Source organism: Syngnathus typhle, linkage group LG9, assembly GCF_033458585.1.
Source record: "Syngnathus typhle isolate RoL2023-S1 ecotype Sweden linkage group LG9, RoL_Styp_1.0, whole genome shotgun sequence".
NCBI lineage: Eukaryota > Metazoa > Chordata > Actinopteri > Syngnathiformes > Syngnathidae > Syngnathus > Syngnathus typhle.
In genome coordinates this window covers 4,510,113-4,529,132 of record NC_083746.1, presented here as the reverse complement: position 1 = coordinate 4,529,132, position 19,020 = coordinate 4,510,113, and the positions used below count along the sequence as shown (strand labels likewise).

At 42.1% G+C, this 19,020-nt stretch overlaps 1 protein-coding gene across 25 annotated transcripts in view; it reads left to right on the top strand.

Annotated features, from left to right (window-relative positions):
• The window catches only part of caska (calcium/calmodulin-dependent serine protein kinase a), a 68,086-nt gene that overhangs the window by 6,767 nt on the left and 42,299 nt on the right, over positions 1-19,020 (top strand). For 3 of the 25 annotated variants that reach the window (XM_061287079.1, XM_061287078.1, XM_061287077.1), the window contains exon 1: positions 8,552-8,756. The exons of 8 other annotated variants lie outside the window; for them this stretch is intronic. In XM_061287079.1, coding sequence (XP_061143063.1) covers positions 8,557-8,756 — 200 coding nt within the window. In that variant the 5' untranslated portion in view covers positions 8,552-8,556. Of the gene's footprint in view, positions 1-8,547; positions 8,765-19,020 lie in introns of those variants that run through there. 14 more of the 25 variants (XM_061287089.1, XM_061287074.1, XM_061287073.1 and 11 more) reach the window with 9 other exon arrangements.

Genomic DNA, 19,020 nt, shown 5'->3' with positions numbered 1-19,020 from the left:
GGTTCGAAGCAGTTGCCTGCCAACTGCCTAGTAACACACACCATAACCTGGGATACAGCTCACACCCTGCCTGGAAAAGAACACCCAGTATAGGACACAGGGAAAAGATATTTCCTTTGTGGCACTCTTAAATGCCAGCTGGCTTCTGGAAACAGTGTGCAAACAGTGAAAGCCACACAGGGAGACTGAAGTGACTTACTCGTTCGTGTCTGCTCCACATTCTGGAAGACTCACAGTACTTTTTTATATTGAAGGGGAGGCTATGGCTATTTCTGAATGTTACTTGACACGCTTTTCTTCTAAATACAAATATCTAAATACCTGCTCTTCCTGCTGTGCTCACCTTGTCCTGTTAGTGTGATACACTAATGGAGATAAATACAAATATTGAGAAAAAAAAAAGATGGAAAGAAAGTTGCGATGACTGCTGGGATAGGCTCCAGGACGCCCGCGACCCCCCCGTGGGGACAAGCGGTATAGAAGATGGATGGATGGATGGATGGATGGATGGATGGATGGATGGATGGATGGATGGATGGATGGATGGATGGATGGATGGATGGATGTGATTGAGCTCGAGCTTAGCCTTTTAGTATTGTCTTTCTGTATGTGTTGGGCTTTTGCGTGAATACTGGTTATTTGAAGAAATATCATTCAATGCAAATTTTCTGTTAACTCGTCAAAAAGATTTCCAATTGACTGCTCGGATTATTACTGATCATGTTTCTGAAACGGAACATTTTTTTAATGTTTTTAATTTTTCAGAGACCCCTAAAGACTCCCTCAGTCCCCGATCGATTGGTTGATGTCTCTCTCGCTAGTTGTAATGTCAGAAAAGAATGGGGCACGTTATTATTCTGGGGAATGTAACCAGCAGCATGAGATCCTGGAGTGCGTGCGGGTGATTGTGGCATAATGCACTGAAGGCTTTATTGGGTCATAGCCCACACACACAATGAGCTGTACTGTGTGGGCAAGTCAGCACTCTTTCTTTCTGGCCTGACAGCCTAGTGGCCTGTTGATGGTTTGACATAAAAATCGTTTTGTGAGGTCAGTGGCTTGAAAACCACAAGAGAGAGAGAGTCTGAGAGCGTAGGATACAAAGGAATCGCGGTGATCAAACAATCCATTTGAAGATGCTGTTTATTTTCAAACTGTTATTTTTGTGCAAAAAAATAAACCATCATTTGTTATTTCTTAAGGTTCATAAAATATGAAAATAACTGTACCCATCTTTGATAACAAGCAAGGAGTCTTTGAATGTGATTCTGTTTGTTGCATGCTCTGTCTTGACTAGAGGTGTCACAATTAATTGACAACAAACCGATAATCAAATTAATCTTGTATTTTATTCATCACATAAGGGCTTCGAGGGTCCAAGTCGCCTTTGCAGAGATCGCAAGAGCTGATGCCAATTGCCTGAATTGTGGGACAGGGTCTCTTCTCATACCTTGTGCTAAAAGTAATTATCACACAATCTGCATTTGTCCGACCAAGGCATGCTGGGTGAAAGTGTGCACAGTTTCAGAGATATCCTTCTTTGTTCATTTTGCTATTAAAAAGGTAGGGCAGATAAATGCGACGTCCTCTGCTATATTGCTGATAATGCATTTTTTTTCTTCTCCAGGTTACCCCTGTAAAAGAAGCATCTTATTATGTTGCTACCCTTAAGATTTACTACTGTTTAACATTTGGTGCTATGCATGCAAAGGGTGCGTGAAGCTAAAAAGTAAAGTAAGTCCCACCCAAATGCATAAAAAGCAGCCTCGTGTGAGATTAAAGGGAGTGGAAAGCATTTTCACAACAGTCGCCAGTGGCAGCTGGCTTGAAGGCCCGCTGCTAAATTGCTGTAATAGATTACACTTTTTCGCTCTGTTCAACTCGCTTCCTGCAGAGCTACTTTTATTTAGCCGTGAGATCTCAGCAGCCATTTAAGATGTCGCATTGTCGACTCTTCTTCTATTTCATAATCCCGCCTTTTGTTAATGGCAGAATTTTTGCACGGTTGCTTACACACCCATCTAATGCTGGATTAACACTGCATGGTTCAAGTCCCACTATTCATTTTTTTCCTTTTAATTCTCAAGTGGCACAATTCAAATATGTGTCATGACAGAGTAAAGAGAGAGGAAAACACTTGCGATTGAATTGTTCGAAAGGCCTCCAATCCAATTGGGCCGATTTGAGATTATGCTTGTAAACCTTTCCACGCCACGTGATCATGTGGGCAGATTATTGCTTTATTGCCCCTCCCCAGACCCCAAAACACTGATAGATGACTTTGGTCGTATTGTTTATGCCTGTGACAACATCAAAACCCAAAGACTTGTGCTATTTGAATACTAACGAGCTCAGAAGCGAGCTGATTTTCAGAAATGTTCAAGATCTTTTTCTGGTTTTCACACCAATTTAGACATGAATGGCAAGAGGCGTCTATTTAAATCCTGGTCATCTTGAGGCGACGCCTGCAATGTATCGGCAGCATGTGCGCTATGATCACAATTGTTATATTGTAAAGAACATTGCTGCGTAACAGTGCTATAATTGGAAACGGATAATGTACCAGATCACATCGCAATGATGATGACTAATCACATAATCTTCAGATCGCTCGGCAAAACAAACTTATTGATTTGTGTGTTGGATAACTTTATTTGAGACTCACCTCTTGTCATATTGACAAGAATGCCGGGTTATGGATTGATATCACTGCGGCAAAATTATATGTTAGTATTGGAGGGAAAGGAGTCAAAAGCCTACTGTGGTAAATCAAGGCATGGAAATATCTTGGTACATTTTTTTTTTTTTTTTACATTTGTAAATTACAATTGCATTCAATTGAATGCTGACGCCCACAAAGGAAAATTCTACTAAAACTAATTTTACCCTTAGGAGAAGAGGAATAATAAAAAAAAAAAAATCAATATTATTGAATTTACCATAGGAGAAAGGGGAACGAGCAGCGCTATAGTAGGCTACAGCTGTGTTGTTGCCTCTGTGACAAGGACAGCGACAGAATATCGCCGGTAAATCATTAATTTTAACAATATGTACGTGTGTGTATGTGCGTGTGTGTGCAAGTTGTGTGTGTCTGTCGAAAAGATGTTTGGTGATGTGCAGCAGCAGAGGTGTGTTATGTGAATGAATACAAAGCAGGTGAAAGATAAGAAGGCGTCGATGGGCGTGTATGAGGGAGATGGCTGGGACCACGGCCACATTTAGCATGGCAGCATCATGGCTGTGTTGACATAGTGTCAGACAGATGGCTGACACATGTCCCACATGGTAAGCGCACAAGGCTGGCCACAAGGCTTGTGGAGGTGAGCAGTGTGGGGGAAGAAAAAAAAAAAAAAAAGCGTCCTAAATCAAGATCCTCAAATGTCACACAAAAACATGCAATTGGCAAGTTGCACAGACGCTCATGCACACACGTAGTGTAAGATAAGCAAAAGACTTCTTATCAACAACAATGTGTTACAATGACTTATTTGTTGGCCATTTTTTTCCCCACAATTTATGCTTCACACACATGCACACACTCACAGACACACACACACACACACACACACACACGCACACGCACGCACACACACACACACGCACACACACGCGCACACACACACACACACAGACACACACACACTTTCCTTCCTTCCTTCCTTCCTTCCTTCCTTCCTTCCTTCCTTCCTTCCTTCCTTCCTTCCTTCCTTCCTTCCTTCCTTCCTTCCTTCCTTCCTTCCTTCCTTCCTTCCTTCCTTCCTTCCTTCCTTCCTTCCTTCCTTCCTTCCTTCCTTCCTTCCTTCCTTCCTTCCTAGCTTCCATCCTTCCTAGCTTCCATCCTTCCTTCCTTCCTTCCTTCCTTCCTTCCTTCCTTCCTTCCTTCCTTCCTTCCTTCCTTCCTTCCTTCCTTCCCCTTTTGTCAGAGCAAACGTCAGAGAATCAGCAGCTGCACGCGCTGCTGACATCTCAGCGAGAGGAACAAATGAGCAGATACGCTGTACAAGGACACGAGTGGGAGTGACACAAAAGAGTCAGAGAGTCTGCTGTGTGCGTTAGTCCTCATACAGAACTGTCTCACATAGTACATACATTTGTTAGGCTGTTGTTGTCAAGGCTGTTGACTCATTGGTAGCAATCATAAATGTGTAATCTCCAGCAAGTGACTAAATTCAGATCACCACGGTCCATTTCAGAAAGGTAAAGGCTGCTCTGAATTGTGGTTCCACTGTGGGCTGTGTAGTCGGGAGGATGGCGATGAGGAGAATTTCAAGCACTCAATGGAAAGTCTTCTCAGATTTCTGTGTTCCTTCATGAATGCAGATTAGCTTTGTGTTGAATAAAAATAAAAACATCCTGACGTGTTACGGATCTAACGAGTAACTTTTTAAATAATTTCTTTGTGCTTTTTCAGCACTGTCAATTTGAAATCAGGTCCTGTTTTTGAAAAGAGAAAGAAATGGAAACTTTTTAGAAATCCCATTCCTTGAATAATCAACAATTGACTCCATTATTAAAGGAATCGTCAGTTGCAGCACTACTCATTCCTCCCCACCTGTTGTGTGGAAATCAAAGTATTTTATACTATTTTATATTAGTACTAGTATCTTATATAATGCCTGAGGCTGGCACTGATTGTGAAGTGCCATCTCTCTGTGTAACAGCACGCACAGTTGTGGTTATATTCTATTTTGCCGAGTTCTCTCATATAGCTACACAGGGGTGACTATTGGATTAGACTCATTTTCTGGAATCTGTTCAAAAGATGCTGATCAGGACTGCTCAGAATTAACAACCGCTTGTATTTTTTCCGACTTCTCTGTTCTGCGTAAATGACACCAATTTGGAAAGATTCTAATGATGGGTGAAGTCAACTACTTTTTTTTCCTTTTGAAAATGAGAATCAGAGCCGTGCAATGATAAAACTCTCCAGATCTTATTACCACGGTAACACTCCTCTGACTCATTAAGCCAGCACGCCTTGCTTTTATTGTTTGGTTCTTGAATTTCAAGAAACACGATCTATTTAAACATGCTTGGCCAACAAACGGCACGCTGCAAACTCACTGCGACACTAACGCACAATATACACACACAACACATGGCTGCCCAAAAAGCTGACCTCGCTGCCATCTGTGTGTGTGTTAAATGAATAAAGAAATAGTGGGTTTGTTTGGGTCGCAACGATCAATCGACAACAAATCGATTATTAAATGAATTGTTGATAATTCATTGTTTGGATACCTTTTTCATTTTAGAATTGTCCAAATCCTTTCCATCAGGAAATATTCTTCATTCTCCGTCAACCTTTATGAAACACTGATTATGTTTGCGTTGAAGCAAAATAAAACATTTGCTTTTACTTTGGAAAGCAACTATTGCCAGAATTATAAGCAAAGCTACTACGTAAAAGGCTAGTCAAATTGGACATGTCCAAGCCACACCATCGCCCGTTGCTCGGCCGAGATTCCTTTCCCGCCTTCTGCCACTATGTATAATTCATATCCCTACAGGCAATATCAGGCAGGGTTCAAATTGATTGAAGCCTTGCTACACGAGTGCAGCCTCATTAATTTGCAGCGGATGTGGCGTTGCGAAAGCCCAAGCTCAACTTTTTGCACTGCGGCATGACATCATCGGCCGAGAACTGCAGTGGTCACTTGGCCGCAATCAAGCCTGGGATGAGATATTTATGATTACAGAATTAACAACGTTTTTTTCCCAGAGTTTCTCAATCTGCGCGTGTGTGCGATAGGCCTTGAAATGAAAGGATCTGTTGCTTCGCCTGGATGAGATGTTAATGTTTCAGCGCCCCTAGCAATATGATGCCATCCAACATTAATTTTTATGCAAAGCTGTCTTTTTGGTCTCGGACTGTGCCTGAAGCCACTAATAAAGATTATGGGAGAACACAAATATTGATTCAAAATAAGTAACAGTTCCTCCTGACTCTGACTGTGTACTAATTACGGCTAAAGCATTTACTGTAAGTAAGGGTTGCAAAAAAGTACTTTTCCTGTCAATATAAATAGCAAGTAGCAGCAAACAGCCCTTGCACCCATTTTGTAATAAGGAATGTCCAGAATGATCATAAATTCTGATACCATATTCTACTCACATTAGATGGTGCACACAAAAAATAAATATTGGACTTGAATGGTATACCTAGTTTCATGTGGGACTCATTTAAGCAAATTTTCCAGTCTGACTCTTTCAAAGTCCAAGCCCTGTAATTCACCTAAATGGCTGCATCAAAACTAAAATGGCAGACTCCTGGTTAAATTTTATGTGTGGGCCTTAGAGACTTTTTTTTTTTGAGTCATTTTATGATAATCAATGAATTTTGTGTCGATCGAGTAAATTTATTTATTTATTCATACATTTATTATTTACTTATTTATTTTGTCCAGAGTGCACTACTTTTGCCCCAAAACAATCCTTAAAATAATGGCAATTTAAAGTACCACATAATTTTTCTTGCAGGCCATTTTCTCATATATATATTTAAAAAATAAAATAAAATTATGAGCAAGCATCAAATAGGCCGCTCATGTGAAGTGAAAAAAAAAAAGCTGTTCCGAATGTCACCGATGCCGTGTCCCTTACAGGCACACATAGACACTGACGTTGTGACTTGTCACTTATATTATGAAACTATATTATTTAACAATCTATTCATAAAGTCTGCATAAATAATTCTAGATTTTGCGGGTGTGCTGGATTGGAGTAATGTCATTTCAATTCATTTAAACAAGGGAGTATTGATTTGATATACGTACTGTGCAAGTAAATTGAGTTAAGAGCTAAGTCATGGAGGAAATTACCATTAGTATTATTCTAATTATGCATGCAATTAATGGACTTTGGCCTACTTGAGCCCACAACCCACCGTATTTTGTAAAAATAAACTGCTCTGGCCCATGTATGAGAAAATATTTTTTTATTTCTAGTATTCTATAATGAATGTCATGTTATACCATGCTGCCCTACATATTTGTCTCCCTGAAGCACCATTTTTTTTCACACTTTGCATGGAGTTTGCAAGGGGCTCCATTTATTGGCTTTAAAAGGAGTGACAAAAAGGGCCAAAAGCGGAAAAAAGATTAAGTCTTTTTTTAGCTCAAGTGTGACGGTGAGAAATAGCGGGCCTGGCGGAGTTCAAACGTAATAAGCACTTGTTACGGGACGTGGAATGAATGCTCTCCTCGTGCTTGTGTAGCGCAGCGTGTCCAAGATGCTGCGAGTCGCCCGTTTGTCTAAGGCCCGTGTGTGTCTGCGTGCGTGATCTCTGAGTTTGTAGCAGGCGTGGCTGTGTGTGTGTGTGTGTGTGTGTGTGTGTGCATGTGTGTGTATGTGGGCTAATCTTAGCTTTTGCACTGGCCCCAGCCAACAATGAGGATTAAGATATATAAGCACTCTGGCCGTGAGGCGCAACACACGACACCCTGAGATAGACAGAAAAGTTGTGAGAAAGTCACATGACCGGCCCTAATTGGGATACTTATTGGCCAACTGTTGTTCCGCTACAAAAGATAAAACCATATGAATCCGACAGTTGACATGCAAACGTCAAATGACAATGCAGACAACAAAAAGCCGCTAATCTTTTGTTCCACGTGAGCGACGTTTCAGGAGACAAAGCAAAGAAACACGACAGATGGTGGCTTCTCTCTCACAAAGCGAATCTTTTTTTTTTTTTAAAGGCGTTCCAACAAAGAGATTGTGAGAAAACAATGATTACACCCTTTCTTGTTTCATTTTTGTGGTTTGATAAAAGAAAACCACAATTATACATTCTGTGTAGCCTTAATGCTTACTTTAATGCTAATAACTTTTCATTGATTTATTCTTGGAAGCATTCATCTAAATTTGTTCAATACAACGCCTTGAGTTTAGAGAGCCTGGTCCACAGTCATAGCTATTAATGTACTACTAATAATGAATAACCGATAGAATGCATTTCCATATTTTGCACCTTCTCTGGTAAACAAGAAGTGTTAAGAATGTGGGGAAAAAAAATCTATATAATGAAGAGGGAGGAAGTGTTTCAGAAAACCAGTAGATGTATTGCTGTTGGAGCAAACAGATTCCATGTGAAGTTAAAAATAAAAAATCAAATTTTCTAAGACTACATTTTCATCTTTAAATGGTTGCTGCAATAAATTCATCAAAATAAAAAAATGTAATTATAGAATAATGATTGTTGTGTAATTGAACAGTTTTCTCCACATTCTATTACGAAATATAGTACGATAAATGGGTCCCGCAATAACCTTCTTGCCAAAAATTCAGACAAATTGTTCTGAAAGTAAATTTCAATCGGTTGGCAGCTCTGTCATTGGCACTTTTTCACTTTCCATTTATCATTTAGTGACCATGTTTGCGCAACACAAAGGACAATGTGGGCAATGGTAATATGTGAAAATGTTGAAATCTCCACTTTTTATGTTGGCCCACCACATGTGATGTGACTTTGTAACCATGACAAAGCTAGACATAACAGACAAATGGAAGACAAATCATTCCTTAAACAACCCCATTGGGCCGTCTGGTTAGCAGATGACCGTAACAGACGTAGCTGTGGGCCTCTCCGACTTTGTAGCGTGGTGTGGATTACATTCAAAGTCCCTCTTGGGTGAGTGTCGGCGTCAAGAGAGTCATCTCATCATTACCTCCTTGAACTTGAACCTCACCCTGGCTGATTGGGTTGTCGGGCAGACATGCGGTTCTCAGATGGACATCAGCGGGATAATAGCCAGGTAAAAAGGTCAGCGCTCTCATTTGGCTCCAAGGCTCGCAAGTTGACTTTTCAATGCATATGACGGCTGGAATACGGCTTCTGCAATCGCACTTTAGGATCGTACGGCTCTGCGAGTGCAGCAGCTTATCGTGAAGCGGAGGGCGGCTTCGCTCAGAGTCACCCGCTGAGTATTGAGTTATTGTCAGGCTTCTCTGGCAGACAGTTGACTGCGGGGCATAGATTTGGTGTATTCAATGTGCTGAGTTGATTGGCTGGCGAGACATTTTCACTGACACGTGGATCAATGCCAACTTGCACAGGAAATCCCATATACAAGAGTGGAAGCGGAGAAATGGACTCCTCCTGTAAAGGCTCTTGTAAGGTTATTTTGTGCAGTGGTATTTGTCGGGCAAAGATCAGGAGCTCATTCGGTATTGCGAGTAGATTTTATGACCTGCGCCAAGCAGAAGGCAAGGTTTCATGGCCTTATAAACATGCTGGATGTTTTTTTGCTCACACTCTGCAAACTGTTTTCTTCTTCGTAGTTATTCTCCAGTTGTTAATCACCCTCTGGCGTCCATTACCGTCACCTGAAGGAATAGAACACTACTGAATACATTTTTGTTCGTTCTTTCTTTTCGACGGTATAACAAACGATTCGGCCATCTTCAACCTTCCCCTGCTCCGTTCATTACATTAGCTACTAAACTAGGTGAATTGACTCGAGGGAAAATCATGAATCACTGAATCAATTCTTTATTGCTTTGCGTATCGAGCAGGACAATGCTGCCCTGAGGAGCTGCTCGGCAGTGGAAGGCTTTGTTGCTGTTGCTCGACTTCTCCGAGCTAGCGTAGGAGCAGGGTGTCCTTCTTTAGACAGAAAACTGAATCTCCATTGTGCCTCAGTCGCTGCAAGATACGGCAACAATAAGTTTCACACCAACGACAGAATTCAGAAAAAGTAACTTGATGATTTGATTATTGCATACCCACTTGGCTCTCTGACCCAAGTTTGCACGACCAAACTCAATAATCATTGATATGTAAGAAATACTTTTGCACTTTTTGTGAACTGCTGCAGGCAGATACAAGTGATATTTACCTTTTATGTCAATGTCACGTATGCTCAAAATATAGCCGCTCTTTTCCATCCATTGCCTCCTGAGTACCACGGTGTGCTTTCCCTGTTTGGACCGCAGGCCATTGAAGTACTTGATGTGCAGCAAATGGCACTGAGGCTGCTTGAAGTGCTGTTACATTTTGCCCAATCTGTCAGACACGCATGATAGTGGGAATCTCCAGGACCAACTTCTCTAGATGATGCTGAGTATTAGTGGTAATAATAATGATCAGTAATAATAATAAAGATCACTTTCAGATTGATTGATTGATCAGACCAAGTTACACTCAGCAGCGTCAATTTATTTCTTTTCAAGTGATTTCCACTTTAGATGGGTTAAAATTGTGTAAAAATAGCAGTGGTGATAGACCATATGAATTTGACCATATTTTGACAGGGGGTGTTCCGCCAGACAGTGACAGTATCCAATTTACATCAGAGTATAAGTAGCAGGACAAGCCAAACTATCAAAAAAAAGTGATTTATAGTCTGAGAAAAAAGTATATTATTATTCATGTTCAGCTACACTCGCTTCAAGCAATCGTAACAAATTCTTATAATTGTATTTGGCGACAACGGTGTGCATTGGCTGTGTGAACATTTCCGGGCGCTTCACCCAGGATTATCTTGGAAGTGCATAGATGTTCACTGCTAATCCACAGGCTATCTGGCAGGCCCCCATTTTTATGTAATTTCTTCTCTTAGTTGTAGCATTTTTATACCCTCTCAATGTATCTCACATTTGCCGAAGCCTTCAAACAGAATAACTGCAAAACAAAGTGACTATAGATCGAAAGGGAACGTAAAAGGGGAAATACAACACAGTAGGCGTCTAATTAGGAAACATTCAAGAAAGTCTTTTAATGTGTTTTTATTCATGCATAGAGCACTAAGAAAAAGTGTTTTGCTTTTCTTTTTTTCACATCAGTAATGTGACATCTGTTAGTGCTGCTGCATTTCCAGAGGAACATCTCCAAGCACACTTCTTAGAATAACTAGATCCACTCTCTCCAATTTAACCTGTCTGCCTGTCTGCCTCAGCGTCAAGGCTGCTGTTCAAAGTCAATCTGTAGATTCTCTTCCAGTTCCTTGGTCTCAATCAGTACTTTCGAACAAAGAGAAAAATTAATTCAGTTGATCTGCTTTTTAGCTGGGTATGAAAGGCCTGGCAACCTTAAAGGGTGGTTGACCTTTCGGGCCACCATGAGCCAAGTTGCGTGGTATTTCAAATTCCATGTTGACTGTAATGTTATGAGTAATCTGGCAGCCCTGTCCCAAGATGCGCGCCATGCGACGACATCACTTCACATTAGCTCACAGCGCGCATTAGCCATCTAGTCTGTATGGTGGTGTATGCAAGCGGGTCAGTCTTGTACACACCGCCGGAACTCTTTGGAGTTGAGAATTAAATGAAATTAAATTTTAATTTAATGGCAGCGTTTGCGAACATCTTTAGTGATTTTCAGATGAATGATTTATAAGCATAGCAGTTTAGTTTATTTAGCAAAGCTTGTCATAGTATAGATATTATTTAGCTTGTCTGCTGCTGTCAATCACAGCAACCCCCCCCCCCCCCCCCCTAAGCCCAGTGGTCCTTCAAGGCAACGCCCCCTTTGAGCACCGTTTTTCAAATGGGTGGAGCAAGAGTGTGATAGGGATTGTCGGTATTGCAGATGGTCCACGAAATAGGAAATAGAAAATAATTGTAACATTTTTAAAAATAAAATTGATTTGTTATTTAGACTTGATTTATTTCCCAGCTAATTTTGTGAATCGTTTACTCATCCAAATGAGTAGCTGAGAGTCCCAAGATAGACACACAGGTGCAAAAACATAGCCTTTATAGGTCTATCCTCCTTCGGTGCAAAATAAAATAATATTTTGCCAAAGCAGTGGTCCCCGAGTTGCTTCTGAGTTATAATGGTGGTCCCTATTATGTATACAGTTTTTTTTATGTTTCGATTGATGGGTCAGTTTTATAATAAGCTTTATCTCGGAGTGAGTATTTTGACAACTGTCCAAATAAGCGGGCGGAAAGGCATACTTTAAAAGATGTTTCTAAATAGTTTCCTGTTTTAATGAGTTGAAATCTGTTTCAAAGGTGTGATGGGGTAAAGTCAATCTAAAAATACTTTCCGTATGATCTCTCTATGGATGGTATTGGTTATCAACAGCAGCCCTTGCCATAAAGGAGGTTGCTAATAAAGATTAGTTATGCATAAAGGTGTATTTAACCAGCAGCCCGTGTGTCCACAGTATTGAAGCGTTTGACCATCCACTCCCACTCGTTCTCATTACGTCGTTTTATGTCCCCTTGCCCTCTTTTTACGGGCAGTGTTGAGAATTAAAAGTGCCGGGACGTCTCCTCGGCCAGTGATTACTGATGAGTGAAATGATCCTCGTGGCCCAATGAATCACGCGCACACTCACATCCCTGGCGCTTTTAGCGCAAGTTTGGGAGCAGTGTTACATAAGAAGGCCAACCATTGAAGTTTGTGTGAAATATGAGGAGACAACGGGCAAACTTGTATTTCCTCTCTGACTCATGTGAACCTGAACGCTTCCCAGCGAGTGTGCGATTGTGAGAGGAAGACGACGTGCACACATCTGCGATGTGACGCGTGCAAGGTGAAGCCCGAGCGTGCGTTACAGGCTCAGCGTGTTCATTAACTTTTATAGACTGCAGTGTGAAGCGGGAGGATATGACCGAAATGATGTGCTGACCACCACTACACACTTACTACACACATTCACTCCGTACACAACCACGCACTCACATCCATTACGCAAACCCTACACACATAATGTTAAAGCCATTCCCACACTCACTCTTTCATCATGTAGTGATAATTACACTCTGAATGTATGTATGTCATTGATTTCTCTCTAATAAATACACTGCAGCACCAGTAGCACAGAATGGCCTTTGTTTCAGTTCTCTTAGCTCTTTTTGAGCCATCGTGATGGTGTATGTTCATTTCAGTACATCTGGGTGATCTGTGCCTCTGTGCGTATGCATAGTCCACATGTGCGTTGTCCACTAGAGCAGGACGTCCCTGCACAAAGCAAATAAGATGACCAGTTTTCGGGTTTTTTACCCCCTTCTTCTGAATCATTTTGATCTGAATCACAGTGACAGCATTGTAGGCCTCTCAGGCTCTTTATTACTGGCATCATTTTTAATGATTCCCCTCTTCTTGGGCCATGATGCATCGCTGGACTGGAAATGAGAAAGGCCTAGAGCCAACAAATTAGAGCGAGTAAAGAATGCAGAGCTGATAATCAGGCCTCTGGTTTTTTTTTTTCATATTACATCACTTCACCAATTAGAAAAAAAAAAATCCTGTGCCACAGCCACATAAACAACTGTGCAAATAAAACCTTAAATATTTTCACAGCATCCTAATTGTTGAAGAGGGAGCAACAGGAAATTCTAAATACTCTTCTTAATTTATACAAACATAGTTTATACAAACGGACAGCACACACAGCTTGGTAACTTTTCCATCACGCATAAGGCACAGCTCATTAACGTCACGACAGATAGATACAAAACATCCAGTAGATAACAAGACGTTCAGGTGATAACAGAACGAATGTCTGCCTTACGAGGATTATGTTTTTCTTTCTTTTCCCCTCCCTTTTCTTCCCTTCCGTATTCCTGCTTGCGGACCTTCTGATCTGGAGTTTGACCTTGTTGTTTCATCTGCTGAAGTGCATTGTGTACTGACTGCCGTAAAACAACCCAAGATCTTGCAAATAATGAACCAACTATTAAATATAAATGTAATTTTTATAATTAATATCATTATTACACCTAATATATACTTTGCTAAAATTTAACATTCAAGTGACCTTTATTAAACTGTGAATTAGGGATGCACCCAGATGAAACTTCTTAATGAAAGCCAAAAATGAAGAAACTAATGCAGAAAACCCGAAACATCAGAAGAAATAAACATGACCATCAAAACCTTTAAAAGAAACCCTCAGCTGGATCAACTTCTGCACTTTGCCATTTTGTTAAGTATCAGCTCTCTGGTTCTGGATGCGTGCGCTTTCGCAAAAGCTGGAGAGCCACTCCTTGGCGGCTAAGGCAGGCTTCTCGCCCTGGGCCACTGGCTGCCTTGTCCGGGAAATTTTGACCTCATTTCCCCGCTGCCCAACTCTGCTGAGTTGAGTTGGCCGTTAATGTATGTATAGCTGATCAAGCTGCGCCACGAACCGCTACGGCAGTCTGACGCATCTTTGTTCCTACAGCCAGTCTTGGCTAATGCCAGCTGAATAATAATAAATCAGTAAATATAGCACGTGCTCTATCCATCGGTTATCCATAAAGCCTTGGACAGGCTCCAGCTCCACTCAACCTTGCACAGCTAATATACAATCCATCCGCCACAATTATCAACTTGTAATCTCGTCACATTATTACAGAGCTCAAATTGTTTAGCACCCTCTGTGGAATACGCTACGTGGTTACTCGCTCGCTGGCAGGCCCTCAGCGCCTCTTCTGATTGCCGGATCACAGTGGAGCTTCAGGCTGTACGCCCATAAAGGCCTTGTTTCCACTTGTATTTCAATGCTTTCTTAATAGGCAAACTTTGATCCAGCAATGCCCCCACAGTTTATGAATGATTTAGCAGTGGGATGATGCCATGGCACTAATGGGGCTGCAGCGCCATTAGAAGTGGATCATGGAAGACGCTGACATTAGGCAGATGCCGAGTCTCTGGGGACCTTCATCATATTCAAAATTATTTGTTAATATGAGTGTAGCAGTGCAATTTCAACAGCAAGTTCTATTCAAATCTGCATGTATTATATGAACCGACGTATGAAGGCACCGGGCCAATCCACCTGCAGGCAATTAATATGGGATAGAACGTTTGATGGGCTGGATGTTTCATCCATCCGTTTTCTGTAGCGCTAGTCCTCATTAAGGCAATAGGTAATTAGAGCATATCCCAGATGACTTCTGGTGAGAGGTAGAGTGTACCACCTGGACTAGTTGCCAGTATATCTCTGCATACAGACTAATAGACAAATAACCTTCCGCACTCAAATTCACACTAACTGGCAATTTAGAGGCTTCAATTGAACGAGTGAACTTGAAAGCAGAGAGCTGTTCTGAACTCTGACCTCCTGACTGGGAGGCAGATGTCGAAACCACTATTAAATAATACAGTGTGCTGCCTCTCGAAGGTTCAACGGCCTGAAAGGGAAGGAACCTAAACATTTCCCTCCACATATACTTGTTTATTATTGTGATGGATTTAGCACCCGGACTCTTGAATTTAAATAAGAAAATAACCTGAGCGTTCAAATTCTACACACACCTAATGGCCCTAAAGATTCATTCATACCTTCATATTTATACTTCTAAGCTACTTTTCTTCTTTAGAGTCGTGAGTGAGCTGGAATTTATCTCATTGCCTTCTAACCCTTCTAGTTTGTTGATCGTATACATTGTTAGGTTACGGATTCTAGTTATTGATCTGACTCCAAATTGGGATCAACACTTAACACATAAATTGCAATGTCCTAATCCACACACTGGCGCACCTAACAATTTTGCGAGTTCGTTCTGTCAAAGAGAAGACCAGTAGATCAATTAGACCAAATTTACCAATTATTTATTCCTGACAAAGCGCACTAATACAGGCCTGGGTCCCGGGTCCCTCACACTAAAACTCGTGCGTTTTTGTGACCACCAAAGACGACACATTCTTCCGGGTTGCCCAGTTTTAAAGAAACACAATATGAATATTAAAGCATGCAAAATATTGTGAGATGATTGGTGGATGGCCATCTCCTCCCCGTCCAGGTGTCGCTGAGGTCAGACGGTTTGGTTTTCCCCTCGAAGTCTGGTTTCATATAGTTGCTCGTTGTTCTCGTAGCTCACCGACCTTGAGATTATCTCGTCCGGTACTCCCTGTCTAGAACTATACACAACACTTCCGAGAAAACAAGTTCATACAGTTTGCCTGCACATTCCTCGGCCCCACCAATCCACACGAGCACTCCAATACTAGATATTAATATGATTATAAGTTTAACACAACCTTAAAATATGTTTGCAAACTCCCAAAAGCACATTTCCCTTTATTCCCTCTCATGACCTCATTTATGAGGTCATCACCCGTTACCCTAGCAAACAGCCACCAGCGTGGTGTCGATCCTTCCTTCCCCCTGCGGCTCATGTTGAGTCAACAGGATATATTGCCCCATCGGTGGCAACGGGCCAACGGTTTTCTCGATCAACCGGACAGTGAGTGATCTAATACATGGAATACAACAACAACCGCATAATATCATGATTGTAGTGAAAATAGCCACAGCAACAAGCACAGACATGATGAGCCCTTTCCAGTTTCCAAACGCTTTCATCCAATCATACCAAATATCGGTGTGTACACCTGAATGATCTTTCATCTTTTTGTTCAGTGTCCTTAGTCCTTCCAACGCCCTGGTCAGTCGGCCCCCTGGTGCCGTGTTGTTTGGGATAAAAGTACAACATGCGTCACCAAACATTCCACATACACCATGTTCCTTAGCCAATAGCATGTCCAACGCAATTCTATTTTGGAACGCCATTAACGACGTTGCAGCCAATTGTTCATGAACTGCGGCGAATGATTCAGCTGTATAATTACCCAGTCGTTGGACATTGTAATGAACGTAATTAATGCGGTCTACATTTTTATTGGGGGTGATCCATAGGAAGATACTTTCGAATCCCGAAGCCACTTGATTAGCGAGTTTATACTCATCTGGTACACCCCGGGGCACTCCTATAGCGTCAATATATGTTGGATCGTCGTCGTTCAACCACGGGGCAAAACGTCTCTTTTGGCTCGCTTCAGGAGCTCCGCCAGTGGGAACTCCAGGTCCCAATTGAGATTCTGTATTTCAATGGGGACAACCACCACAGGCATTATCAAAGACACGAGGGCACAGATACCTGATGCGTTCTTCGGCAAGCGATCATATAATTTGTCATCACCACACCACAACCAGATGTCTGCACGAGAGAGAGGAGAGGTTACATTCAGTGACAAATTGACTTTGCACCATGTGGGATCTATTGTCCCAATACTTATGCCGGTTCCGTTTAACTTTAAACATGTCATATTTTGTTGAGTCACATGGTTGTCAAAAATGGGCTTTCTTTTTTCCGAGCCTACGACTGGGAAAATATCCTCATAAATAAAACAATTACCACTAGTACTGGGCTGGGTCAACACCTGTAAGATGCAAGATGATTCTACTGCCGCTGGTACAATTTTCAACACTACTCTTGCCTTAAGACAGACCACACAATCTTCACCAGTAGTATTAGCAGCTTGTTCTGCCATCAAAAGCCAATTATTATTTATAGCAGTGACTCCCGTGGTGATCCTAAACCAATCATCTACGCTCCTGACTGCTTTTGCGAGGATTCGAGGGTTTGTCGAGGGACTCAAGGATATTTCTTGTTCGGCATCCTCACCTTGACATAGGAACACCTGCCAATACGGGTATCCATACATATATATGTTTAACTGGAAACCCCAGCATCCAATTGTGCGGCTTCCCAAATGTAAATCGTGCGAAGTATTAACCCACAAGGTGATGCCTGTCTGTGTTTTGTCCCCTCTTATCATTTGCTGATGCTGTTTCGCTTGGACACTAGTCCCCCATGATTTATACCAATCTTTGGTGTCCCATACCAAATTTTCCAACCCCTGTTTACCAACTCATTGGTCAAATACCAATCATAATCCCGATAATCTTGTCCTCTAATCTGCCCGTTGACCAAACTATCAAACGGTATGGTAATTTGTACTGTCACATTTTTAGGGATGCAAACCTGGATCCCCCATTTGAATGATTGAACCGGTTCGCAGAGCCCGCGGTGTGTCTGAGTGACTCCAGTCACCACTTGTCTTTTGGACCGGATGTTTAAATGGTACTCAGACACATTGTAATATGCTGTGGGGCACCCTGTTCCATTACAGTACCACAATGGTTCCTTGATTGGGGCGGGGTTTTTCAATTTATCGTTCAACCTCCCTTTACTTACCTTCACCGCCATCTGCGTCATCTGAGTGGATAATTGTATGCCGTGACTCTCCAATGCCCTCTCAACCGAGAACAAACCAAACTCATTCTCTGAGCATTGAGAATAAAACAACCACATTTCTCCATATGTTAACTTCTTTTGTCCATGACACGAAGCAACAACAAACTGTCCATCTTCTTTACATTGGTAAATACATGTCCCTTCTCTATCGGGTGGGGCTAAATCCAATACTCTCTTTACTTGTTGAATTTGGTTCCTCCACACCCTTCTCTGGTACTTTTCCAATTTGTCGTGTAAGGTTTGGTTGGTCTCTGTCCAATTAGACAACGTGACATACGTTTGCCAATTTTTGCTGTCACATCTCTGTCTCAAACCTTCCTGTTCCTCTCGTGAGAGCTCTTCTGTTGTGTTCACCTCAGCTTCATAGACTACTTTTCCTCTGCATCGGTATTGTTTGTTGGTGGGTGAATTTTGAATTTGGGACGTTTTCTGCTGGATGGTCTCATCAATTGTCATCAATGCCCACACAAAAAGACAACTCACACATAGCACTCCTACTAAAAATAATTCTGAAAATTCCCAAAAACCTTTCCTTTTCCGTATTGTTCCTTCTGTTCCCCCCCTTTTGGCCGGGTCCGGGACACGGCCAAACAGGAATACCTTCATCCTGACGGAACAAACTCTGGGGCCGGACGGAGTTGTGAGTAGTGATACCACCGGCGTCCTTTGAAGCCGAGCTGGGCCGCGTGAGACGTCCTGGCCAAGACACGAAAGGGGCCCTTCCACCGGGGGTCCGTCCACTTTCTAGAGATGACTCGGACGTACACGTACGGCGTGAGCTGTTTCTCCGCTGACACGCCTTCCTCCGCCGCAGCCGCAGCGGATTTCTCTCCAATCTGTGCAGAAACACTGGACACCAAAGCAGACAAATAGGACCAGTATGCTGCATGAGACAAATTTGGTACCGTAACATCCTCTGGTGGGACGAGCGTCGTTGCTGGTCCCGGCATTAGACGACCCGTCATCAATTCAAATGGTGCGAATCCAGTGCGCCTGTTAACGGATTGCCGCACAGACAACAAGGCAAGCGGGAGCGCTTGG